At 39.3% G+C, this 27,356-nt stretch overlaps 1 protein-coding gene across 1 annotated transcript; it reads left to right on the top strand.

The window, feature by feature from the left end:
• The first annotated feature begins 400 nt into the window (after positions 1 to 400).
• On the top strand, positions 401 to 27,206 carry LOC6043997 (protein ILRUN). Its single transcript, XM_001861541.2, has 8 exons — positions 401 to 502; positions 565 to 718; positions 776 to 810; positions 865 to 932; positions 1,083 to 1,199; positions 1,266 to 1,477; positions 26,544 to 26,662; positions 27,028 to 27,206. Exons 2-8 carry the CDS (start codon positions 661 to 663, stop codon positions 27,070 to 27,072), a joined length of 654 nt encoding a protein of 217 aa, XP_001861576.2. The 5' UTR covers positions 401 to 502; positions 565 to 660; the 3' UTR covers positions 27,073 to 27,206.
• Positions 27,207 to 27,356: the final 150 nt, after the last annotated feature.

Here is a 27,356-nt window from a genome sequence, read left to right as displayed (position 1 = left end):
TTTATGTACAACGGTAAAAAACACGATTAAAAACCATTTCTGATCACTTTTTTTCATTTTAATGCAAAAAAAAAATTTTGACTAGACAACATTTTATCGATGGATCAACTATGGTTCCCTTGGAACGAGCTGTCAAGTAGGAGCTTTTCTGTCAAAAAGGACCGCGAGGTTAATTTTTCAAAATTGATTTATAAATCCATTTTAAACTCTTTGTGGTCGTACAAAGTGTCATTGTACTCAGAAAAATAAACTTTATCGCTGTTAACAATAATATCAGCAATCTAAGCTTCATTTTAGGACCCAATTACCATGGTCGGGTTCTTAGTGTAGGGTGTACTGTTCAATCGCCAAATTGATGCTTCTTGCAACACGGACTGTCTTTGTTTTGATTTTCATTTGTCATCCACGACTGCGACAATACATGAAAAACACTATTAACTTTTGAGGGCCACGAAAGTTTCAAGTTGTGTCGATTCAGTGTTTAAAAATAATGAAGAAAGAAGTTTGATATTGTTTGATAATTGTAAAATTTAATCAATTTTCCACACTAGAATTTTGTTACAGTCTGCTTACTGTTGCCGTTGGCTGGAGTCGGTGTAATACATGCTATTTCGATAAGGTTTAGTTTATTTGATCAAAACAAAGAAGAAATCAGCAAAAATGGAGGACAACCAAATGGACAGCGAAATGGATACAAATTTTCTCAACCAGTTTAGCTGTAAATATTCTATATTTTCTTGTTATCTATTACTTAACGATTTGGATTATTTGACAGCTATGGTTACTACTGACAAAGATGACCTAATAAAGGTAAATAATTAATTGTTTGTACTACTGTACATTGACTATTATTGAACATTACAGCAATTTCAAACAATTGGAGAAAATCTAAACTATTCAACTGCTACATTCTTTCTGGACATGAGTAATTGGTATGTCCTTAAGGTCTTTTTTTGTACATTTATGAGCGCCACTTAGTTAACTTGACGCTTACCAAGTTAATGACTTGCAACATTGCGTTGATTTTCGTGAATCAGTGGCCTTGAAAAAGATTCACCTGAGTTGTTTGATTTCAATTGCAGGAATCTACAAACGGCCGTTGGATGTTATTTCGATTTTATGGTTTCAAGACTCCCTTCTATGAAGTTTTTAAACGATTTAACTGTTGGAAAAGACGAGAAAGTAACACCAAACACAGCGTGAGTCTATGCTTAAACTTAACTACAACAATAGCAATTAGGCATAATCCATATTCATCATTTCAGTTTCAAACAATCGTGGCTATTGCAGAATGATGGAGAATCCGTTTGGCATGGTACTTATCTTCGGAACGAGACAGACGATAGAAAATATTATTTACCGTCTCTGTCCCCTAACGACACCACCATAGTCACTGTAGACCTGATAAGTCCACCAACAAATGGGCCATTTGTTTCAAAGTGGAGTTTATACACTGCGACTGGATCTCAATTCGGAGGTGAAATATTGATTTGAACTTTTAATGATTTAATTATTTATTGAACACCAACAGGCTGATATCCGTAGTTTTTTTTTAAATTGAGGTTAGGGGAACAGCATCTAATTCCAGCGTGCCTCTTATGTTGGCAGGTCAGAACTTTTATATTCAATTAAAGCTAATTAAACAGGGTACCAAAATTTTCATAATTAAAAGACGCAACTTTTGGTACCATAACATCTATAGGTCATCGCTGAAATTTTAAAGTTATCGCAGTTTTAGTGAAAAAAGTCGATTTCTTGCCGTTTTCGTCATTTTCCCATTTTTGCGCGTGGCGCGTCGAAAAATCCAGTTTTTATTTTCAAAAAATCGTATCTCAGAGTATCGAAAACATAACTTCACTATTTTTTTATATGTTATGTGAAATTTTTCGAGGAATCCGATAACAACATTTTCAGACATAGGCTCTTTGGTCCCGAGACCTTCAAACAGCATTTTAAGTTTTCATACGACCTTTTCAAAAGTTAAGCTAGATTTTTGAAACTTCTTACTATTTTTCCCAAATAGCCAAACTAATCACCTTTCTTTTGCGTCTAAGACAGCTAAAATCGGATGAAATGGCGCGGAGATATGATTTTTTGAAAAAAGTGGTTTTTGCGAAAATTGACGAAAATTGCCATTTTTCAAACCACCTAACACGGCGTAGGTCACCCTAATGGCCAAACAAAAAAATACGGGTCTAATTATTTTGGCCAAGGATCCCCCAGAAAAAAATTGAGCTCGATCGGAGAACTTTTTTTTCGAATTATGCTGTTTTCGTGGGGAATTTCTGTAAAATCGTATTCAACTGAAATCGAGCGAGCTCAATAGAAAATGAGCAAGCAAGTTTCTATCAAAAGTTTTGCAAAATTTGTTGTTTCAATAGTGCAAATAAACAAATTGTATGGAGCAGGGGCGCCGACTTTGGGGGGGCACGGCACTTTTTGCCCCCCTTAAAATTTGGCTGGGGGGGCAGCCCATACATTGTGCCCCCCCAGAAATTTTGAAAAAATATTCTTATTTCAAATATAAAAAAAACAGAAATAATTGAAAATAATATCTAAAACTTAAATGGAACATTGTTTGTACACACTGATAGAATTCTTGTAAGCGAATCCGCAAAATAGTTCAAAAACATTTGTTGTTTTCGAAATCGCTGAAATTTTTTGAACAAAATTGTTTACAATTTTCTGGATTTAGATGCATTTTTTTCTAAATCGACAACGTTTTATCTATACCACTGTGCTCTCTAGGAAAATCAGTAAGCTTAGTACAAGAGCACAGTGGCATCGGTATATGAAAAATAAAAATATTTCTATCTGTGCATGTTGTTCCAAAAACAAAACCAATGTACTTTTTCCATAGCACCTCATCTACAATCAAACTTAAGCAAATTCTTGCGAAAACAATCATCAAGTTTTCAACCGCAAAATTCTGCGATTTGCCATTGTAGATCAGGATTTAGCGAGTATAAACTGAAACACTTTTCAAAATGGTCATTTGTTGACTGCTTTACATTAACAAAAATGCTGATAAATTCAATATTTTTTTGGTTATTTTAGAAAGGATTTGAAAAATTTCAAATACATTTGTTAACCGTTAACCGTGCTATACCAATTTTAACTGAAAAATACAATTGTTTCAAAAAGTAAATTTTTGAAAACTTGCGCACCGCTTTACTGAGAAACCGCCAAATTTAAACATAATCTGAGACAATTCCACATTATAATCTAAAAAAACACAAGTGTCTCCCTTCTGCAATTTATGATCGATTTAAAAAATAAAAAGGTTATAGAAATTTTAACTGCACCCTAAAAAAATATGCCAAAAAATCAGAAAAAAGAAAAAAAAATCAGGAAATCAGCATTATTGAATATTGGGAATCCATTTTACAACGTTTTTCTTAAATTCTTAAATTCTTAAATTCTTAAATTCTTAAATTCTTAAATTCTTAAATTCTTAAATTCTTAAATTCTTAGATTCTTAAATTCTTAAATTCTTAAATTCTTAAATTCTTAAATTCTTAAATTCTTAAATTCTTAAATTCTTAAATTCTTAAATTCTTAAATTCTTAAATTCTTAAATTCTTAAATTCTTAAATTCTTAAATTCTTAAATTCTTAAATTCTTAAATTCTTAAATTCTTAAATTCTTAAATTCTTAAATTCTTAAATTCTTAAATTCTTAAATTCTTAAATTCTTAAATTCTTAAATTCTTAAATTCTTAAATTCTTAAATTCTTAGAATTCTTAAATTCTTAATTCTTAAATTCTTAAATTCTTAAGTTAAATTCTTAAATTCTTAAATTCTTAAATTCTTAAATTCTTAAATTCTTAAATTCTTATTCTTAAATTCTTAAATTCTTAAATTCTTAAATTCTTAAATTCTTAAATTCTTAAATTCTTAATTCTTAAATTCTTAAATTCTTAAATTCTTAGATTCTTAAATTCTTAAATTCTAAATTCTTAAATTCTTTAAATTCTTAAATTAAATTCTTAAATTCTTAAATTCTTAAATTCTTTAAATTCTTAAATTCTTAAATTCTTAAATTCTTAAATTCTTAAATTCTTAAATTCTTAAATTTAAATTCTTAAATTCTTAAATTCTTAAATTCTTAAATTCTTAAATTCTTAAATTCTTAAATTCTTAAATTCTTAAATTCTTAAATTTAAATTCTTAAATTCTTAAATTCTTAAATTCTTAAATTCTTAAATTCTTAAATTCTTAAATTCTTAAATTCTTAAATTCTTAAATTCTTAAATTCTTAAATTCTTAAATTCTTAAATTCTTAAATTCTTAAATTCTTAAATTCTTAAATTCTTAAATTCTTAAATTCTTAATTCTTAAATTTAAATTCTTAAATTCTTAAATTCTTAAATTCTTAAATTCTTAAATTCTTAAATTCTTAAATTCTTAAATTCTTAAATTCTTAAATTCTTAAATTCTTAAATTCTTAAATTCTTAAATTCTTAAATTCTTAAATTCTTAAATTCTTAAATTCTTAAATTCTTTAATTCTTTAATTCTTTAATTCTTAAATTCTTAAATTCTTAAATTCTTAAATTCTTAAATTCTTAAATTCTTAAATTCTTAAAAAATTAATTGATGTATCATAATTTTTAAATTTTCGATTTTTGTAAACATTGAATTATATTGTTATTTTTAAATTTCTGATTGCTTAAATTTCTGAATTTCTGCTTTTGATTTCTTATCATTTTCAAGCCATGAGTTTTTTTTTAACCCTAGAATTTTTTTATTCCGTATTTTTTTTAATTGTGGTATTGAATTTTGTGTATCTGTATTTTTTCTAAATTGCAGATTTGAAAAATGGATGTTTTTTTAAATGAGTATTTGTATTTTCAAATTTCTGAAGTTTAAATTATTTATTTTTATTATTTACTGTTACTTCTAGATAATAAGTGAGAATATGCCAATGAGAAGAAATTCGCCTTCCAAACATATTAAAAATTCCCCACAATTAACATTCTCAATCTTGTTTTGATTTATTATCTTTTTCGTAAAAAAAAGGATTCCGGATGAAAAAAATCTAATCCCATCGTAATAAAATTATTAAAATTCGTGATATACAATAAACTTTAACATCTAATCGCCAATCTTACCTATCGATTCCAAAAACAATCGTGCCCCCCCAACATTTTGGACTAGTCGGCGCCCCTGGTATGGAGTTAGGAGCGAATGCTTAACCTGCCAAACATACAAGAATTTCCCCTACTAACAATTTATGCAGGAAACTAGGGAATAACATTTGTCAAATTGATTAGTAGTAAATTAAAGTAATTTTTCCCATGACTCATGAGGCCGCATTTACAAAGCGGATTCATTACAGTAGTTGTTCGGTAACTGGGCTGAGAACGTAGCCCAGTCACCGAATGTTGCTCGTTAACTGGGCTGAACACAAAATAACGAGGGGACCATCGATGCATAATATTTTCCAGATGAAATATAAAAATAAAAGTTACTCAAATTTATTTACAATGCTTACTTTTCACATTTCTGGCAGGCCAAGGATTGATACCTAAGAGCATGCAATGGCACTGACCTTGTTGCGTGCTCTTCGGTTGACGTCCACGTAAGGAACATCCTGGAAGGAGCGCAACTAACTACATCCGTAGTTCTGTTAGATCATCCGAATTATCTTGATCAGAACAGTATAGCTCTGGTTCCTTGCGAGTGTCCTATTTTCTTACCTCCACGTTGGCTTGGTTTTCATGATGACCTAGCTGGTGGCCTGTGGAAACGGATCGTAAACCTTTGACCACCGCGGGTCAGAGTCGAGACGGCTAGAAGAAAGGGGCGCGACAATGTGGGAAAGGGAAGTAATTTGTGATTGTAGACGGTATTGTTTTGATTCGCAGTATGTTGAGTCAACTGCTGTGGATGTACCTGAAACATCGCACAACGGGGTTTCTGTTCTCTTTATTCTCAGCTACCACCTATCTCCTATTTTTATTTTGCTCTACTGATTCTCACTTCTTCATTGAATCTTCTATTTAATATCCATCATTTGATTTTGATTTTTCTTACTTTTGATTCTCTTGTCTCTCAAAGCTTTTCCACTCTTTTTTACCAATTGATACTGCTTTAACAAACTTTGTGTTTTTCCTTAAAAAAATACTTTTCCTCAATGTACTAGTAATATCAAGTCTATTTATCATTAGTCGTTTCTCTTTTGATTTTATTGCGAATTTATTTATTTGAATAATTCTTTATCTGTCCTATAAGTTATCATTACTGTAATCTACGCTTGTTTTTTATCTCTATCTATTAACTATTGTCTAATTTTATATCTACTACATACAGCTTCTCATTTTTATTGTTTAAAATAAAATCAACATTCTCTTACTATTGATTCTTGATTTTTATAAAATATATTCTCTTTAACTGTCTATTGTTTTCAATCTTCACCCTTTTTTCAAACAAGTGAGGTTTGAGCCCTTACTTAATTTATGGAATGATTAATGGATTAACACAAATATTACTATTGTACTTTTGGTAAACTTTTATAACATGCTTAGGACCAAAAATTGTAACAAAACACCGCGACAAAAGAAATAGCAACAGATAAACACGACACAACACTAGGAAAGATTTCAGGAGAAAAACAATACCCAGTAAAATAACAACTAGTTTTGGATTCAAACTAAAAATAAAACAGTTTTGCTTTAATGAAAGTTGATAGGCACACTATAAATTGTTAGGCGCTTATACTTACATCAAACCCTACGTAATGTACCACCCCCGGCCGAGTTAAAATGCGTAACCGGAAAAGAAGGTGTGCATGCCTGGCACGAACACCCAAAGCGTGTTCTAGCGTGTTGCTCGTACTGACTCAGAGCAAGGGTGAGATGTAGGTGTAAGGGCAGTGCGTGTTCGTCGGGAACCTGGTGCATAAGATCGGTCAAGGCCCGTTCTTACACTGAAAATTGCGAATTGCGAATGCTTACTTTTCACATTTCTTGCAGGCCAAGGATTGATACCTAAGAGCATGCAATGGCACTGACCTTGTTGCGTGCTCTTCGGTTGACGTCCACGTAAGGAACATCCTGGAAGGAGCGTAACTAACTACATCCGTAGTTCTGTTAGATCATCCGAATTATCTTGATCAGAACAGTATAGCTCTGGTTCCTTGCGAGTGTCCTATTTTCTTACCTCCACGTTGGCTTGGTTTTCATGATGACCTAGCTGGTGGCCTGTGGAAACGGATCGTAAGCCTTTGACCACCGCGGGTCAGAGTCGAGACGGCTAAAAGAAAGGGGCGCGACAATGTGGGAAAGGGAAGTAATTTGTGATTGTAGACGGTATTGTTTTGATTCGCAGTATGTTGAGTCAACTGCTGTGGATGTACCTGAAACATCGCACAACGGGGTTTCTCTTCTCTTCATTCTCAGCTACCACCTATCTCCTATTTTTATTTTGCTCTTCTGATTCCCAATTCTTCACTGATTCTTCTATTTAATATCCAACATTTGATTTTAATTTTACTAACTTTTGATTCCCTTATCTCTCAAAGCTTTTCCACTCTTTTCTATCAATTGATACTGCTGTAACGAACTTTGTTTGTTTTTTTTTCCTTAAAAATATACTTTTCCTTAATGTACTAGTAATATCAAGTCTATTTATCATTCGCCTAATCTTTTTTGATTTTATTGCGAATTTAATTATTTGAATAATTCTTTATCTGTCCTATAAATTATCATTACTATAATCTAAGCTTGTTTTGTATCTCTATTAAGAGGCAGTATTTGTAAATATTGCTCGGTTTGTTCTAGCGGTCGTATCGAGGTGCTCCGATTTGGATGAAACTTTCAGCGTTTGTTTGTCTATGCATGAGATGAACTCATGCCAAATATGAGCCCTTTACGACAAAGGGAAGTGGGGTAAAATGGGCTTTGAAGTTTCAGGTCCAAAAAACCTAAAAAATCTTAAAATTGCTCGCATTTCCGTAAAACTTCATCAATTCCAACTCTCTTAGATGCATTCGAAAGGTCTTTTGAAGCACTTTAAAATGTGCTATAGACATCCAGGATTGGTTCGACTTTTATCTTAGCTTTTGGTAATTATTGTCAAAAATGGATTTTTTTAAAACCTTAATATCTTTTTGCAACAGCCTCCAACACCCATACTCCCATAGGTCAAAAGACAGGTAATTACATGGACTATAAGCCTACGGAAATAACTTTTTGGCCGATCTCAGTTTTTCTCATAGTTTTTCGATTTTTCAAGAACAAACATTTTACAACGTTAGTTTTTGCCCTGTAGGCCGCCATAGCGGCACTTTTTGGTCTCAATTTTGTCATATTCGAAATCCTTGGACAATTTCACGTATGTTATAAGTATTGGAGTTGTAAATTTGATTAAAAATATAATTAAATAAAACATTTTTGAAAAAAGAAATAGATCTTATTTACCCTGTGATCAATACGTCAAATGCTGTATCAAGTAGGCGAAAACCTGTTTTACCCCTAATTAAACAAATTGTTAATAGTAGTTTATGCAACAAGTTGCAAAAAGAGGAGTTTTTCAGCACGAGTCGTACATTTATCCAACGAGGTTCACCGAGTTGGATAAATACGAAAAGTGCTGAAAAAAACAAGTTTTGCAACGAGTTCCATACAACATTTTTTGCAATTCCAAAAAACACACACTGAGTGAAATTTTATGTCAAATTTTCATGTATTTTGTCAATAATTCCATAAAATCAAAAACTATGTTGAAAAGTGTAACTTTTCGAAACAAGTGCTGAAAAGTTCAACTTTTCAGCACTCATTTAAGTGCTGAAAAGTGTTACTTTTAAGCATTTATTTTGAAAAGTGTTGCTATTCGATTCTGTTATTTTTGGTACAGAAAAGTAGGCTATTTCGTCGTTCAAGAATGACAGGAAAAGTAAGTAGTTTCACGACGGAATTGCAAAAAAAATATTTTAATATTTTATTTTTTTTTAAACTATTGTCTAATTTTACATCTAATACATCTAACTTCTCATTTTTATTCTTCAAAATACGCTCATCATTCTCTTACTATTGATACTTGATTTTTATAAAATAAATTCTCTTTTACTGTCAATTGTTTTCAATCTTCACCCTTTTTTCAAACAAGTGAGCCGTTACTCAATTTATGGAATGGTTAAAGGATTAACACAAATATTACTATTGTATTTTCGGTAAACTTTTATAACATGCTTAGGACCAAAAATTGTAACAAAACACCGCGACAAAAGAAATAGCAACAGATAAACAGACTCAACAATAGGGAAGATTTCATGAGAAAACAATACACAGTAAATAACAATTAGTTTTGAATTCAAACTAAAAATATAACAGTTTTTGCTTTAATAAAAGTTGATAGGCACACTATAAATGATTAGGCGCTTATACTTACATCAAACCCTACGTAATGTACCACCCCCGGCCGAGTTAAAATGCGTAACCGGAAAAGAAGGTGTGCATGCCTGGCACGAACACTCAAAGCGTGTTCTAGCGTGCTGCTCGTACTGACTCAGAGCAAGGGTGAGATGTAGGTGTAAGGGCAGTGCGTGTTCGTCGGGAACCTAGTGCATAAGATCGGTCAAGGCCCGTTCTTACACTGAAAATTGCGAATTGCGAATTGCGAATGCTTACTTTTCACATTTCTTTAATTGTAACTTGATATTAAACAAATGATTGAAAAAAGTTTTTTTTATTTATTGAATATGATTTTGCATCCATTAAACCCTCGCTCATTTTGGTTTTTGACGTTTGTCTGTTTTTTAACTGGGCTACGGCCCAGTTATCGAGCGCCCAGTTAAAAAGCAGCCCAGTGAAACAACGCCCAGTTACCGAACAACTACTGTATTTCTTAACTTAATGTTAACATGTTAAGGTCAATGTTCCATCAGCCATCACGACCAATAATTTCATGTTTTTCACAATTTTCTGATATTTTTAATTGAATTTGGTTAGAGTAGGCAAAGCGCTACAAATAGGGTCCATCAATTTTCAAATTAAAAGTTCCATAATCTGAGGCGAATCGGGACTACAGTCTGAATAGGGACAGCAGTTTTTAGAGCACATAAAGCTTTTAAATTTGGAAATGGATGTAAACATTTTGTTGGTCTGGGTCTGTTCTAACCGAAACCAACCAGAAAAATCACAATATTGTGCTCCAACATTGTTAAAACTGCTATCCCAATTCGCCCCATGTGTCCCGATTGACCCCAGTTTACGGTGCTTTAAAAATTGCGGTCCCGATTCAGATTGTAGTCCTGATTCGTCCCAGTTAAGTCCCTTTTGAAGTCTTCTTAAAACTAATGTCGCATCGACAAGTGTTTAGATTGAGTTCCGCTGTTTTACTGTGAAAAATGGCATTAACCTTTGGGAAGTCGCGTTCTTTGGCCTCCCTTACAAACATCCTTACAAATGGTGCGCAAACCTGGAAGGAGCTTCTAGATGGAACCGAACGAGCATCCAAGGGAGGAACATCCTGCTGTTGCTGATACGGGACCGAGGAGGAAATCAGCCACGAGCAAATCCACGATCGGACGACGTTACCATGGAGATTTTGCGAAACGGAACCAAGGAAGGACGCGCGGGTGACGGAATCCACAGCTTCACAGAAAGCTGCTCTCACCCCTTTCGCTCTGTCTTTCTCTCTCCCACCCGGGCTGAGATTGCTTAAAGCGAGCGCGGTGTCGTCAAAATTTCATTGCTTTGAAGAACTCGAACGAAGAGGATGTCAAGCTGCAATGGGTGACGGATTTCACAGCTCGGCGAGCTGCCTTCACCCCGCTCCCCCCACCCCGCTTTTTTTTTTTTTTTGAACTACCACATTTATACCGTCCAGCGTGTACAAATAGAGGATTTGGCGTGTTCGCTCAAATATTTTAGTAAAACTTTTTTAATTTTTATAAATAGTAGAACGGCATGTTGCTTCCAAAAAGCGTTTTAACTGAAATAAAGTAATAAACCCAAGTAACCACAAGCACTTAATTGAAGTATTAATTCAGTGCTAAAACAGCACTGGAATGTTTTGAAGTAGTAAATAAGCTTTGCGAATGCTTCAAAGTACCAAGACTTTGCAGCATTACAACTGGCATTAAATCACCATTTACGACCTTGAAAATGTGCTTCAAAGCATTTGATGTTTATCAACAAAGTAACCCATCAATACGGGAAACATTTCAGCCTGGCACGCTTTTATTGACTTTCATACCATTCCATTAAGCGTGCGGGCTAAGGCGCAATTCCCCCAGTGTGCATCAGTTTTATTTTTGCGTGAACTGGGTTCAATTCCCGCCGATTGAAGTGTTTTCTTGTTTTTATTTTGTGGAAAACTGCAGCCTGTAATAAAGCCAAATTTTTCAAAACAAATGCCCATAGCACAAAGGACGTTATCAAAAGTTCTCTGGTAAATTTAATGAATTTTCTCGCAAGCAAAAAGCTGTTTTCCGGAAGTCTGATACACTTTGCGAAATTTTGCCAACCGTGGACCAAGCACTCCTCGGAAAAACAGTTCCCGTTAGCCGTTAGCCAGTACTTGTCCCTAATAACCTCAAACTTTCCGTAATTGATTGCACTGCACTTACTGGCAGGCCGCAATTTGCTGAGTGACTCGTAAATAATTTCCGTCCAACCATGAACCAGAATCTCTAAACAGCAGAAAGAAAGTCTTCATTAATGTTCGATGCGTTATCCACATCGATTAAAAGTTTCAAAACAAACACTCATTTCAGAATACATCAGTTGGCTGGCGCGCATCCTGGAGATCGACGAGAAAAATGCAAAAATAACATCAAAGTGTCACACTCACACATGAAACGCAACAGGAGAAAAAAAAAAGGAGGCCCACCACCAAGTGTGTGGAGCAGCTGTTATTTTTTTCCCCCAGCCTTGACGTCGATAAAGCAGTTTGTTTTTGTTCGAGCTTTCGGTGAAGTATTAAATCAGCATCACTGTGCGCCACTTGAAATATTTCTCAAGGGAAAAGTGCTGATTAAATGTTTTGAAGCATTATTTACTGGTATTAAATGCCAATATAATGCTGATTTAATGCCGCTATTTAGTGCCTCGCGGTTACTTGGGAATAACTCTGTTAAAAATGAGCAAGCAAGTTCATCGACAGATTTGCCAAATAACTTGGAAGAAAATAGAACGAAATCTTTAACCTATCAAGCATACAATAATTTTCTTTACATCGTCAGTTGTGTGCTATCTTGTGACAACGATCATTTAGTACTTTTCGAGATACTATCGCTTAACAATCGCTCCAAGTTTCAACTAATTTGGTTACACCAGTTAAAAGATACAGTAAATTATGTAAACAAAAATCTGAAAAGCACGTGTCACAAGTGTGTTTCGAAAGTAAAATTGTACTACGTATCACAAGTGTGCACAGAATTCCCATACAAACTAAAATAGGCTTAAATCAATAGTCACAGGCAAATTATCACCGACAGATCAAAGGATGGCAAAGAAGTTGGTGTGGGTGTAGTAGACGGTGACATCAACATAAGTCTATCTTTGCCAGGAGAGTGTAGTATATTTTCAGCAGAAGCTTTCGCCCTGAAGACTGCAGTGGAAGGAATCCATACGGAAGAACACGCAATCATTCTTACAGACTCGGCCAGATGCATCGAGGCGTTGCGACATGGAAAATCCAAGCATCCGTGGGTGCAGCAAGCAGAACATTTGGCAGAGACAAGGAAAGTGACATTTTGCTGGATCCCAGGTCATGCTGGCATCGCAGGAAACGAAAAAGCAGATCAACTATTGTTGGGGCCGAAACAATTTGTGACCCTTAAGGACCCTATTCTGCACTCTGCCTTGAGAGTTGCTTCTCTTGCTCACCAAATTTTGCACACGGCCCCAAGAAGATCTCCACAACTGCGCTATTGTTCGACCCAATCCCTATTGTTTTGTATAGATCCCCGTGCCTATAAAACCTCATCCCGACCACTGTAACGGCCTCTTTCCCAATAAACGCTCGACCTGATCGGTATCCACCCGGAAGTAAGTAGTTTCATTTATACAGTCCACTTGCCCTTCCATCACTGGACTGGGCCCGAAGAGGTGTCTAGCGTAGACATTTCTGGTCGCCTTCGAGCCGGATTCATTCCGGCGGCCTCGAAGCGAACTTCCGCTCTTCACGAGCTCTGGACTGGCGCGGTGTGGAGCTCCTGTGCGAGCAGCCGTCGCTCCCGCGAGGCCTGTGGTTGCCTCAGCCGGTGGATATCGATCCGGTGTCGACCGGAAGTAGAAGTGAAAGTGAACAGTAAGTGCGAACAATAGACATTAAACACGTGTTTGGCCGATTGAAGATCGCGTCCAGTGATTGAGTGATAACAGTGCTAAAAGTAAAGAAAAGTGCTCCAGTTCCGGCTTGCTGCTGTTTCCTGCGCCGGTGTGGACCTGAAGGCGAACCGTTCATGTACCCGTCGTGGGAAGTAGCTGCAAGTTCCTGCGTTTTCCCAGGTTTCTCGACAAAACCTGAAGCACGTGGCCGACCCACGTGACGTAGGCGCGCGTAGGTTGGGTCTGCGTGAACAGGTGGGCTAAGCGTAAGAAAGTGGTTTAAAGAGGATTTGGTGGAGGGAGTGGAGAGCCAGGAAGTTTTAAACGTGAGTTGTTGACCAAAGGTGATCATGTCGAAGCTGAGGGAACACTCGAAGGTGGTGAACGTCACCAAGACATCGATCCTGGCAATCCAACGTTTTTCTGATGCTTTTAATGCAGCGACTGACGAGGACAAGGTTTCGTTCCGCATTCAGCGGCTCGATGACCTCTTTGAGCGATATATGACGACTTCGGTTGACCTTGAGCTGTTAACCGATGACGACGACAAAGTTGCGACACAAAACATCACCAAGGATAGGTCGGACGTCGAGGAACAGTATTTTACCCTCCGCGACTTTCTGGTGTCCAAAAAACCTTTTGTACCCGTCCCCGGCAATCAGGTCCCCACAGCTCCGGTTCAATCGGTTGTACGTCTTCCCCAAATCGAGCTCCCCATGTTCGATGGTGAACTTGACAACTGGATTCCTTTCCGGGATGCATTCAAATCGTTAATCCACAACAACAATAGCTTGAGCGCGGTTGACAAATTCCACTATTTGAATTCGTGTTGAACCCGCGTGTCAAACAGCTGTACGATTCCACCAAGGTTACTGCAGCAAACTACAAAATCACGTGGGATCTGCTGGTGGAGCGGTTTGACCAAAAACGGTTTTTGATAAAGAACCACATTTCCGCTTTGTTCAACGTGGAAGCCATCGCGAAAGAATCGGCGGACGCCATTTTGAATTTGATTGACCGGTTTGACCGCCATGTTCGAATTCTTAAGACATTGGGCGAGTTGACTGACAAATGGAGTCCACTCTTGGTGCACATGGTGTGCACGCGGTTGGACCAGAGCACGCTGCGGGCATGGGAAGTGTCCACCAAGGAAACAGTTGACGAAATCCCTGCCTACCAAGACTTGGTCGAGTTTCTCCACGAACAGGCTCGTGTGTTGCAGTCCTTGAAAAGCGCAACAGTTTCCCCAAGTTCAGCTGCCCCGAAGGAAAAGTCCCGATTCTCTGTCGCCCACGCCGCTACCAAGCCAGCTACGAACATCCCTGGTTGTCCTGTCTGCTCGAAGTCCCATCGCATTTACGAATGTGATCAGTTCCGCCGCATGACGGTGGAGCAACGACAGGAAGTCGTTCGCAACAAAAAACTGTGTTGGAATTGCTTGTCGTCCGCTCACTTCAGTGGAGAGAAACACCACTCGCTGTTGCACCCGTCCCCCTCGAACGGTCAGTCCTCGCAACCTCGATACACTGCTGTCCCGCACAACACACCCAAGGGAAGTAGTTCGAGCTTTCAACCACACGCTACACGAGACACACAGTCCTCCTCCACCAATACAAGCCCCCCTCACGCACCCACCACGCTGAAAGTGGAAGCCGCCTCTCCTGAGTCTTCCCGCGCGACTGCCCTGTCGGCATCGCAAGGCTCGAAGGCGCAGCAAACTACCGTGCTGCTGTCCACGGCGGTAGTCAAGGTTCACGGACCTTCCGGAAAGAGCACCCTGGCGCGTGCTCTGCTGGACTCTTGTTCGGAAATGAATTTCATAACCGAACGAATCATTCAACTGCTCGGGTTGAGCCGTGCGAAGCAAGTCACCACCATCTGCGGTATGGGTGGAGTCAAGACACAAAGCACGCACAGTACCGTCGCCATGTTCAGCTCCCTCAACTCGTCGTTCTCTGAGACCCTGACCTTCACCATTCTGCCCAAGATCTCGAACAGTATTCCCGCCAGACCTGTCGATACATCCCGGTGGAATCTGTCCTCCCAATTGGTTCTGGCCGACCCTGGTTTCGCAACCCCCCAAAAGATCGACATGGTAATCGGTGCCCACCCAAGCAACACACTTTGTCAGATAAACGTATTTCCTAACTGGATGTATAACCGATCGGCCTCGTTACCACAACTTGTTCTACAACTCCTATGCATTGGAAAAAGCGCACTTTTTTCTGTTGTATAACTTGCCAGAATAAGATGCAAGTTATCACAGTAAGTTGTACAAATGTATTTGACAACACTGTGCTAGCTAACAAGAGATTCAACGAAAAAAAGGGGCGTGGTTAACGGCTGTGCTGTCAAATCAAAGCGCACACTGAAAAGGAAAGATAGATTGAAAACAGTTGTCTAACCGTTACCCAACTTGCATGTAAACAAACAGTTCTTGTTAGAATTTCAATCAACGACGAAGCCAATAAGAATAGAATCTCTGGCTATTTTGGTACGCTTGTTTCTGCCCGATTTATTTAGAAAAAAATTGAAATTGCATGAAAAAAAAAAAACAATCCTTTCGCGCTCTCTAACTGTGATTCTTATGAAACCCTCTTCATGGCGAACTTTTAGATTTTCCTTTTTTGATGGACTTCGTCTTTTCCAAGATTCGATCCGATGACTTCGACGATTTGTTGTTATCTCCACGGCAGGTCCAGGCGCGCTTCCGCATCGCTCCACGAGGCTTCAACGTCAATAAGAAGGCTACTTTCAGCTTTGTTATACAGCAGTAAGCTTACAACTTAAGAGCGAGTTTTTCACCGATGTGAAACAGGTCGTATCGAGGTGCTCCGATTTGGATGAAACTTTCAGCGTTTGTTTGTCTATGCATGAGATGAACTCATGCCAAATATGATCCCTCTACGACAAAGGGAAGTGGGGTAAAACGGGCATTGAAGTTTGAGGTCCAAAACACATGAAAAATCTTAAAATTGCTCGCATTTCCGTAAAACTTCATCAATTCCAACTCTCTTAGATGCATTCAAAAGGTCTTTTGAAGCCCTTCAAAATGTGCTATAGACATCCAGGATTGGTTTGACTTTTTCTCATATCTTTTGCAAATTACTGTTAAAAATTGATTTTTTTAAAACCTTAATAACTTTTGGCAACAGCCTCCAACACCCATACTCCCATAGGTCAAAAGTTAGGGAATTTTATGGACTATAAGCCTTCGGTATTAACTTTTTGGCCAACCGCAGTTTTTCTCATAGTTTTTCGATTTTTCTAGAACAAACATTTTACAACGTTAGTTTTTGCCTGTAGGCCAAGAAGACGGCACTTTTTGGTCTCAATTTTGTCATATTCGGAATCCTCGGTCAATTTCACGTAAGTTAGAAGTATTGGAGTTGTAATTTTGATTTAAAAAATAATTAAATAAAACATCTTTGAAAAAAGAAATAGATCTTATTTACCCTATGATCAATACGTCAAATGCTGTATCAAGTAGGCGAAAACCTGTTTTACCCCTAATCCGACAAAATTCTAAATTATATTTTAATTAATTCTAAATGGCATTTTTTCCAATCAAATTCAAAATTCCAACACCTCAATCTAATGTAAAATTTTCTGAGGATTCCGAATATGTCAAAATTGAGACCAAAAGTGCCGCTATGGAGGCCTACAGAGCAAAAACTAACGTTGTAAAATGTTTGTTCTAGAAAAATCGAAAAACTATGAGAAAAACTGCGATTGGCCAAAAAGTTAATACCGTAGGCTTATAGTCCATGAAATTCCCTAACTTTTGACCTATTGGAGTATGGGTGTTGGAGGCTGTTGCCAAAAGATATTAAGGTTTTAAAAAATTAATTTTTAACAGTAATTTGCAAAAGCTATGAGAAAAAGTCAAACCAATCCTGGATGTCTATAGCACATTTTAAAGGGCTTCAAAAGACCTTTCGAATGCATCTAAGAGAGTAGGAATTGATGAAGTTTTACGGAAATGCGAGCAATTTTAAGAATTTTCATGTGTTTTGGACCTCAAACTTCAATGCCCGTTTTACCCCACTTCCCTTTGTCGTAGAGGGCTCATATTTGGCATGAGTTCATCTCATGTATAGACAAACAAACGCTGAAAGTTTCATCCAAATCGGATCAACTCGATACGACCTCTAGAACAAACCGAGCAGAATCTACAAATACTGCCTCTTAACTCCAAAAAAGGCTGTCATTGCAAAATATGTTATATAACTTTGTTTCAAGTCAAGTTTTATAACTCCACTATATAACTTTGTTATAACAAACCGTTTCAACTGTCATTTCGATTAACGTAGAACGGAGTAACATTGAAAATCGGTGTGATTTTAATTTGTTGTTTCCTAATATCATGAACCCCGTAAGTTGATATTTTGTGTAGCTTTTACCGACGATATGTTTATAAATAATCGGTCAACAATTAAAATTATTGCAATCTTTGATAAATAAACATTATTGAAACTCTAAATGCCTCACGTACAAATTTACACCACCTAACAACACGCAATGTCAAGTTGAATATGTTTGTTGATTATCAGTTATATAACCTATTCTCCGATATCATTTGTGTAACAAAACGAGAAAACCTAGGTTATTTATAGAATGGTTGGCCACGCCCATTCTTCAGAAGATGCCGTTACATGACAATTTTAGATAAGCAGTGAAACAAACAGTGTAATATTGTTCTTATACAACAAACTGGTTTGGAGGAAAACATTGCAGATGAGGGAACAGCATCTTGGCATATCAGCATTTTGACGTTTAATTACAGCTCATAAAAAGCGTTTTCAACTGAAATCAAGTGATAAATATGTACCTCAAACGGAAGTGAGCAAGCAAGTTTCTATCGAACAAGTTCCAAAATAAGTTGTTTAAACAGTGTAAATCAGCAAATTAGATGGAGTTAGGAGCGAGTGCTAAGTCTCCCAAATATGTGAGAATTTTCCTATGTTGTGTTTTAAAGTTGGAAAAGTGTTACATATGTCAGTTATACAAGCAGTGAAACAAACTGTTATTTAAGTTATGTTCAGATTTTTTCTCGTATGTTTATCAAAAACAATTGTCTAACTATTATTCAACAGTCGACAAGTTATGAGTGCTACTTGGGCAGCTGTTCTACGTTCTGCTTCAAGCAGGTCAAATGTTCGTTGGTGATGGTCCCGGTCGCTACCCAATGCTCCAGCAGACTGTTCTCGGTTGGGTAGTCAGTGGTCCGGTGGTCCAAGAAGGGATGAAGTCGGAGACTTCAAGCACTGCTATGGTCTGCACCGCCGATGATCTCGATCAGCGGCTCGCAAAGTTCTGGGAGGTTGAAACATGCTACAGCCCTAGCTGTCTGTCCAAGGAAGAGTTGATCTGCGAACGTTTCTTCGCCGATACAACCACTCGAGATGAGTCTGGTCGATTCATCGTTCGTCTCCCGAAAAAGCAACTAGCTCTGAGTCAACTTGGCGACTCAAAATCCTCCGCTCTGTGCAGGCTGCGCTGAATGCAGCGACGCTTAGAGAAAAATCCCCACCTGAAAGAGCAATATGTCGATTTCATGCAAGAATACCTTGACCTCGAGCACATGGTTCCCGTAGACGCGCCTCAAGACAACACCCAAGAACCGCCATTTTAATTGCCGCACCATGCGGTGGTCAATCCTAGCAGCTCCACGACGAAGTGTCGCGTGGTTTTGATGGGTCCAGCAAGTCTTCTACGGGAATATCGCTGAACGACTGTTTGATGGTAGGGCCAACGGTTCAAGACACCCTATACTCCATTGTGTTGCGTTTTCGAATGCAAGAAGTTGCTCTGGTGGCGGACATCACCAAAATGTACCGCCAGATTTGGGTACACCCAGACGATCGCAAACTGCATCGCATTTTCTGGTAACAGCCCACGGACCCGGAGGTCCGCGAGTATGAGCTGACTACGGTCACATACGGCACCGCCAGCGCGCCTTATCTGGCCACGCGCTGCCTCAAGCAGCTCTCGTATGACCACTCCGAGTCTGCGAACGACGCACTATGGGGTTTCAGGCGGCCATAAATCGAAAAACTGACATACTCTAATTAATTTTTTGGTATTTTTTCGAAAATAAACATTCTAGCTAAGAAAAATCCGGAGTTTGAAAGTTGTAGGTTCAAAATTCACTGAATTGCAGACCTTCAAAGGCGAAAATGGTAAGAAAAACATGTTTTTGACAAAAATGATTATTTTTCATAGTTGTACTGTGTAGCTGTTTATGTATTTTTCCTGCATCATTATATATATTCAGAAAGGTAATTGATTCAACTTTTCAATAATATTTTACAAAACATACTTTTACAGGCTAAAAAAATAATAAAAATCAAAAAAGATGGATTTTTATTCAAAATTTAGTTTTTTTCAACTTTGTTAATGGAGTACTTTTTTTGTGTGCATTTGTGCGATCTGAAAATTTGCAGCTTAAAATTTGAACCATGTCCTAACTTGTCTCCAAATTTTAAAGTGCACTTATGTGCACTTTTTGAGTTATGCCATTTTGAACATTTTGATTCTTGCAAGAAAAGTAATGATTTCGCGTATACGCTTGGTTAAAATCGCATTATTTACCTGCGGAGGCAGAAATGACGTACCTGCTATGTATGTTTTGAAATTGATATGATATTCATGACTTTGTTGGTACTTAGGTACGTTTAATAAAATTATAAATTTCTATTCAAAGTATTTTACAGTAACGATTCGTCGAATATTCATATCAGTTCGTTGTTGTGTTCTTTTGAAAGTATGGATCATAATACCGTAGTGTCCCTGTACGATATAACGAAGCACTATTCTGAAAACGTGAGAACTGCTTTCAGTATATTTGTAAGAATTACAACATTGCAGAACCATCACATGATCAACTCAGGGAAAAACCACAACCAAAAACGTGGACGAGAATCCATACAATGTTCCATAAAATAAACCGGCTAAAATTCTAAAACACCGCAAAAATTAAATTTTAGTTTTAGGGGGTCATCAAAGAGAGGTGGATTTTAACTCAAGAAAAGGGGAGGAGATGGAACGTAAATCAGAAACTTTAACATAGCATAAACCGCCATTCCGTGCATCAAATAGACAGAGCAAGAATATTAAAATTCACCACTTTAATGCATGTGGCCTCAAATATATGAAAAAATCGAAAATTAAACTCTTTTTTTTTTGGAAAAATATCAAAATTCATTTTTTTCATTATACTAAGTACAAACAACACAAAAAAGTCACAAAAAAGCAAAAAAATATTTTTGGCCGCTCGCTTATATGGAAATACCCCATAGTGCGCTGCTGCCAAAATTGGGAGAGATTTCTACGTGGACGATCTCCTGAGCGGAGCACCCACGATCGACGAAGCAGTGCAAGTTCCGGGGAAGTCCAGGACATCCTCGGTTCTGCCGGGTTCGAGTTGCGCAAATGGGCATCCAACTCTGCCGAGGTTCTCCGCCAAATTCCCCCCGAGCTGCAAGATGAACGCTCGCTTTTGGAAATCGACAGTCCGTCCGACACCACAGTCAAAACTCTGGGCTTACTGTGGCACCCCGAATCGGACACGTTCCGGTTCAAGGTTCCTGAGTTCTCGCTGGACGGTCCCGTCACGAAGCGAGTCGCAGCATCTGAAATGGCCAAACTCTTCGATCCAACTGGCATTGTTGGCCCTGTCGTTGTCAAGGCCAAGGTCTTTATCCAAGGACTGTGGAGAAAAGGCTACTCGTGGGACGCACCTCTGCCCGACAGGCGTGCCGCGGAATGGCAGACGTTCCGAGACGACTTGGCTGCTCTGAAGACCATCTCCGTGCCCCGCCTTACAAAGGCTCCAGGCGCTGGTGACCAAGTCGAACTCAAGGGTACTGTGACGCGTCCAACGACGCATACGGTGCGTGCATTTACATCAAAAGCAAGGGAGCAGATGGCAAGATCTCAGTTAACCTACTGACATCTAAATCCCGGGTCGCGCACATTCTACCGATGCCGATCCAGCGCTTAGAACTCTGTTCAGCCTTGCTCCTTGCCCACCTATACTGCCAGGTGGTGGAGAGTCTGGGTCTCCAAAACATCACAACGTACCTCTGGACGTACTCCATGGGGACCTTGCACCGACTGCGTGACACACCCGCAAACTATGACACTTTCGAGAGAAATCGGATCGCGGAGATCCAGCGCCTCACCGACGGCTGCATCTGGGGTCACATCGCCGGCAAGGACAACCCAGCCGATATCATCTCGCGTGGCGTCAGTCCCAGCGAGCTGATCGAGATGCCACTCTGGTGGTACAGCCCACCGGAAACGGAAGAAAGCCCAACCATGTTCGTCTTGCACGCTGTGCACGATGAAGAAGACGCCCCTGCAGTGGCAGCAGCCGTCACAAGCCCCCCGGAAGCAGACGAAGAAGAGAACGAGCGGTATTGGTTGTTCAAGCGGTACTCCACATTGACGACACTGTTGCGCACCGCAGCGTACTGCCGGAGATTCGCTACTCTCTGCCGGCTGAAGCGATCTGACACCCCCGCAACGCTCCCGCCGTACCTGACCTCTGACGAACTATCGCAATCCTTGATCGGCCTGGTCAAGGTAGTCCAAGATCAGAGTTTCCCGAAGGAGTCAAACTTAATACGAGCTGGCAGGCTCGCCCAGCTGAAGAAGTCGTGGCGCTTCCTCGACCCATTTGACGACGAAGGTGCACTCCGCGTTGGTGGCCGGCTGGACAACTCGGCTTACGCATTCGGCCGAAAACACCCGCTGATTCTCCCGGCGGATCATCCACTGACCGAGCTCGTTTTGGAAGAAACACACCAGCAACTTTTGCACGCCGGCCCGCGCTTGATGATCGCACACATTCGCGAACGGTTCTGGCCGTTCAATCTCCGTAACTTGGCACGGAAGAAGTTCAGAACCTGTCTACAGTGCTTCAAGGTCCAGCCTCAACTCGAAAGCCAGCTGATGGGTCAGCTGCCGAAGGTCCGCATAACCCCGGCCCGTCCGTTTCTCAACACGGGTGTTGACTTCTGTGGACCAGTCTGGATCAAGCAATCGACGCGGCGAGGCAGAGCGGTCCCCCCAGTGCGTGCCTACATCGCGCTGTTTGTGTGTATGGCAACGAAAGCAACACATATCGAGCTGGTCTGCGATCTCAGCACCGAAGGATTCATCGCCGCGCTGAGACGATTTGTGGCCCACAGAGGACGCCCCCTCAGTCTGTACTGCGACAACGCAACCAATTTTACTGGGGCAGAAAAGGAACTGAAACTGCTGCTCAACCAATTTCTGGACCAACAATTCCGCGAGAAGGTGTCGGCGTACTGCGCGGAATCCACCATCCAGTTCCACTTCATCCCAGCGCGCGCTCCTACGTTCGGTGGCCTATGGGAGGCCGCAGTACGAGCGCTGAAGTATCACCTCCGTCGAGTCGTAGGCACAGAAGCTCTCACCACTGAAGCCATGCAGACGGTGCTCTGCCAGATCGAGAGCTGTCTCAACTCGCGGCCGCTGACGGCCGTCTCGGAGAACCCCAACGACGTGACTGCCATCACACCCGGACATTTCCTGGTCGGCTCCGCTCTACAATCGATCCCTGAGCCCGACCTCTCCGGTGTCCCCACCAACCGGTTATCGCCGTGGCAAGCGATTCAATGGAAGACCCAGCAGTTCTGGAAACTGTGGACAACAGACTATCTTCACCAGCTCCAGCAACGCACCAAAGACCTGTACCGGCAGCCGAACCTCCTCGTCGGCAAGCTGGTCCTCCTGAAGGAAGACAACCTTCCACCCCTCCGGTGGAGCATGGGCCGCATCACCGCAGTTCGTCCTGGTCCGGACGGACTGATACGGGTCGTAAGCGTCAAGGTTCCGTCGGGCGCTGTCTACGACCGGCCGGTCGTGCAAGTGTGCCTGCTCCCGATCAACGATCTCTCACCAGCGGACAACCCAGAAGACAACGAGTCGGCCAGCGAGTCGGCGACCTCCGAAGACGAACAGTGAAGTGTTGAAGTGGTAGTTTGTAAGAAGTGTGAAGTGTAGAATTAATTAAAATGGAATCGGGATTCCATTGGTGGCCGGTATGTTGGGGCCGAAACAATTTGTGACCCTTAAGGACCCTATTCTGCACTCTGCCTTGAGAGTTGCTTCTCTTGCTCACCAAATTTTGCACACGGCCCCAAGAAGATCTCCACAACTGCGCTATTGTTCGACCAAATCCCTATTGTTTTGTATAGATCCCCGTGCCTATAAAACCCCATCCCGACCACTGTAACGGCCTCTTTCCCAATAAACGCTCGACCTGATCGGTATCCACCCGGAAGTAAGTAGTTTCATTTATACAGTCCACTTGCCCTTCCATCACTGGACTGGGCCCGAAGAGGTGTCTGGCGTAGACAACTATCAAACCGAGGAAGAAAAACTAACCCTAAAGCTATTCCTATTCCATTCCAAGACGTAAAGCGTGCTATTGGGGTGGAAATTTGGAATGCTTGGGCAAGGCAGTGGCACGGTTCTCTCTCACAGTTGAGACAAATTAAATCCAACCCAGGGAAGTATAACGACAGAAACTGCGCATCTGAATAACGTCTACTCACGCGGATGCGCATAGGACACACTCGACTCACGCACTCTTACCTGCTGGAACGGAGCCCACCCCCAATCTGCACCCAATGTGGTGTGCGAATTACTACAAAGCATATCCAGGTTTTTAAGCGAAGATGGCGTTTGAATGGTGAACGCCCGAAATGTCAAAATCGCGCAGTAGCACCAACATTAGAAAAAAAAATGTGGCTGTCATGCCATGGCACACTTGTTCCGTAATGTTGGTACCACTGCGTGATTTTGACATTTCGGGCGTTCACCATTCAAACGCCATCTTCGCTTAAAAACCTCGATACTCTTGGATTGCCGCGCCTTCAGCAACGAAAGGATCACATGTGGTATTAGAGGGACATTAGAGACAATTTTAGCAAACTTCAACGAGAATGAAAAAAATGTTATAAAATTTCTTACTCTTACAAAGCTTAAAGAACAGATTTAGAATCCGAATTAGAATTCTGTATACTCAAAAATACGACACGAATGCCATTGCAATGGTAAAGTGTCTTTAATAGAACTAATAATAATAATTAAATCAATAGTTTAACCGACTTAATCAGTATATTTTCAAAAACAAATGGTTGCATTGTCTTTAGAAAGTATGTGTGATCATAAATTTGTGAAAAACAAGAAAAAATTTCCACATTTTCCAACAACATGTATGACGTGTCACAAGTGTGCACGATCATTTTTATGATAAATTGGTCTATGTCACAAGTGTGTATTGCGATATCCGGGAAACGGAAGCGATTTTCTAAAATCGGCTTAAAGCATCTTGTAGTGTTTGTTAAGTATAGTAAAACGTCATCATTAACTCATTTTCTACCAAAATGGTCGTTGTCACAAAATAGCACACTGCTGACGACATGTTTATTTGTACAAAAAAAATCAAAACAAAGCATAAATCCGGAATGTTTGCTTAAAGAGATTTGAAAATAATGAATAATTTTTGCTCTAATCTAATCCAATCCAGCTTTTTAAGCAAAAATGGCGTTCGAATGGTGAACGCCCGAATTGTCAAAATTATGCAGTGGTACCAACATTACGAAAAAAGTGTGCCATGGCATGACAGAAGCATTTTTTTTCTAACGTTGGTGCTACTGCGCGATTTTGACATTTCGGACGTTCAACGCTTAAAAACCTGGATAGAACAGAAGAGAAGTCCAGGGAAAAACTTGTGGTTGGATTACGCCACAAGTTTTGATTTAGTTTTTTTCAGCCCTCTGTCACTGCCGCCATGTTTATGAAACCAAAATATTCGATGACGAACATCAAGAAAACAAAGAAGAAAACGAAGGTGTCTACTGTCAGATTTTGAAAAATAAACAAAGTGCACAGACGTTTCTTAAAAATGTACTTTTTCTCATGTAACACTTGCTGCATGTCAGGACTCTTTAAAGAATGTTCCAACCGAGTCGATTCAAGAAATTTTCGTTCCCAAGTCCCAGATTTTCGGTTGATTCGGATTTTCCTCTAAATTGGTTAAAACTACTCCTGCTTCTCCGGTTGCTCATCCGCCATCCGATTCAAGAGCTCCTTCGACTCCGGCCTCATACACACATTATATGCCCGGAAATTTGCCCAAGATAAAAGGCCACTCGCGTGAATTTTATAATAAAACACCAAATATTATTTTGGTTAACCTCTTTCGCGTTCGCCATTTTGATGTAAACAATCAGAAAACACCAATACTAATTCAACCAAAGCTTTGTTGATGGTGGGCTCTTCACACATACTTATGCACATTCTCTATCCGATGCTTTGTTTATGGTGGGCTCTTCACACATACTAATGCGTGGGCTCTTCGAGGTTTTGGTGACTGTCAAACGTTCTAGACATTTACAGTGGTGCCAGGGGGCTGGTTTTTTTTTATTTACAAAACAAGCTAATTACAGAAAACTACAATGTAAAAAGCATTTCAATTTTACACTTCTTAAAAAATGATCATTGCTGTAATTTGAAAAAGTTACTATTTCAATAAAAATCATGTATTCTTACAACAATATTGCTAACATCATCTAATTTCTCTTTATTATGTATAAAAGATTTTTTTTAAATATAATTGAGCTAAAAAACTTGAAAATTACTGAAAAGATTGTTTGAACAGGTAAACATTTTGGCCACGCGTCGCCTCTGGTTTTTGATACTGGACATGAAATTTAACGTTTCGGCAGTAGTGGCCCCGGCCCCGGGGGTGTTCCGATAAGGGGACATTTGCGGAACCATAAGAGTTGGGGCAATACGTATATCAAACTTTAGGGTTTGTGTGTTGTGTCTTTAACACATGGTTCAGAATGACTCTTTGTAATAAATTGTAGTCCTGATAACGCATTTTTATTGTTTGCAAAATATTTCTTAAAAATTGTTCAATGCCGAAAGTTTAACAGAGAATTAATGAAATGTTTTCATATCAACTTGGCCGAAAATCTTGTCATTACGATTAGCTGAAGAAGCGTTTGAAATTTTTAAACGTTATCCAACGTCAAAATACCATGAGACCATCTTTGAGCAAAAATAAATACATAGATCTTACGAAATAACTCTTTCGTGATTGATTTTGTGGCCAAGAAACAAGAAAACTACACCTTTTTATGACATAATGCTTTTTGGTAGAATTTCTGTAAATATTTCAACTTTCTGTTAACCCTTTGTTTTATATTTCTCCCCAAAGAAACAATTACATCAGCAATAGATGTATGCGAAGGAGGAACTCTTGCCATAACTCAACAACTATCCCAGCTGCAAGCAGTGTCAGCACCACCAGATATGGATCCTGCGGTAGCATCTCAGGTAGTTTAAGCGGGGCAATTAGGTTCAAAACTTATGTAGTCAAAGCGTGTCGAGCTGTACCGTCATCTGGGGCGAAACGGGATACATGGGGCGAATTTGGGACAGCTGCTATAGCCTTGTTACTGTACAATATTTGAATATTTTTTATTAGTTTCGGATAGAACAGACACACAACATCTAAAATAGTGCATCATTTTCGAAATTTCAAGCTTTTAAGTGCTCTAAACCCTGCTGTCCCTATTCAGACTGTAATCCTGATTCGCCCCAGATGACGGTACCTATTTTCCGCAATAAGACTATGTTAGGTTTGAACTAATCTTTCAGAAAAATTTAAAATGACTTTACAGATTACTTTTACGTTTCAGAACACTCAACCAGGATCTCTGGAAGATACGGAAATGTGGGGCTAAATTATGGGCCTGAAAGTACAAAATATAAGTAACACAGTCTGTTCGTTGTATTGGAATGATAAAATTGTACTGCTAAATTCGCGAAATAAGCTACTGAAATATATGTTTTTACAAATTAACAATGGAAACCTTAACGCTTGCGAGTATTTTTTTTCTGATGGCATACGATAGATAAAAGACTAAGGATTAGAGTTACCGTTGAAATTTGTATGACCAACTTGTAGCTTTTAAATGTCTTTAGTAAATTCTCTACGGATAACTTTACTAACTCTAGTTGTTATTAC

The sequence above is a fragment of the Culex quinquefasciatus genome, chromosome 1 (assembly GCF_015732765.1).
Source record: "Culex quinquefasciatus strain JHB chromosome 1, VPISU_Cqui_1.0_pri_paternal, whole genome shotgun sequence".
Classification (NCBI taxonomy): domain Eukaryota; kingdom Metazoa; phylum Arthropoda; class Insecta; order Diptera; family Culicidae; genus Culex; species Culex quinquefasciatus.
The sequence above is the reverse complement of the archived record's forward strand: the minus strand, read 5'-3'. Positions and strand labels throughout refer to the sequence as shown.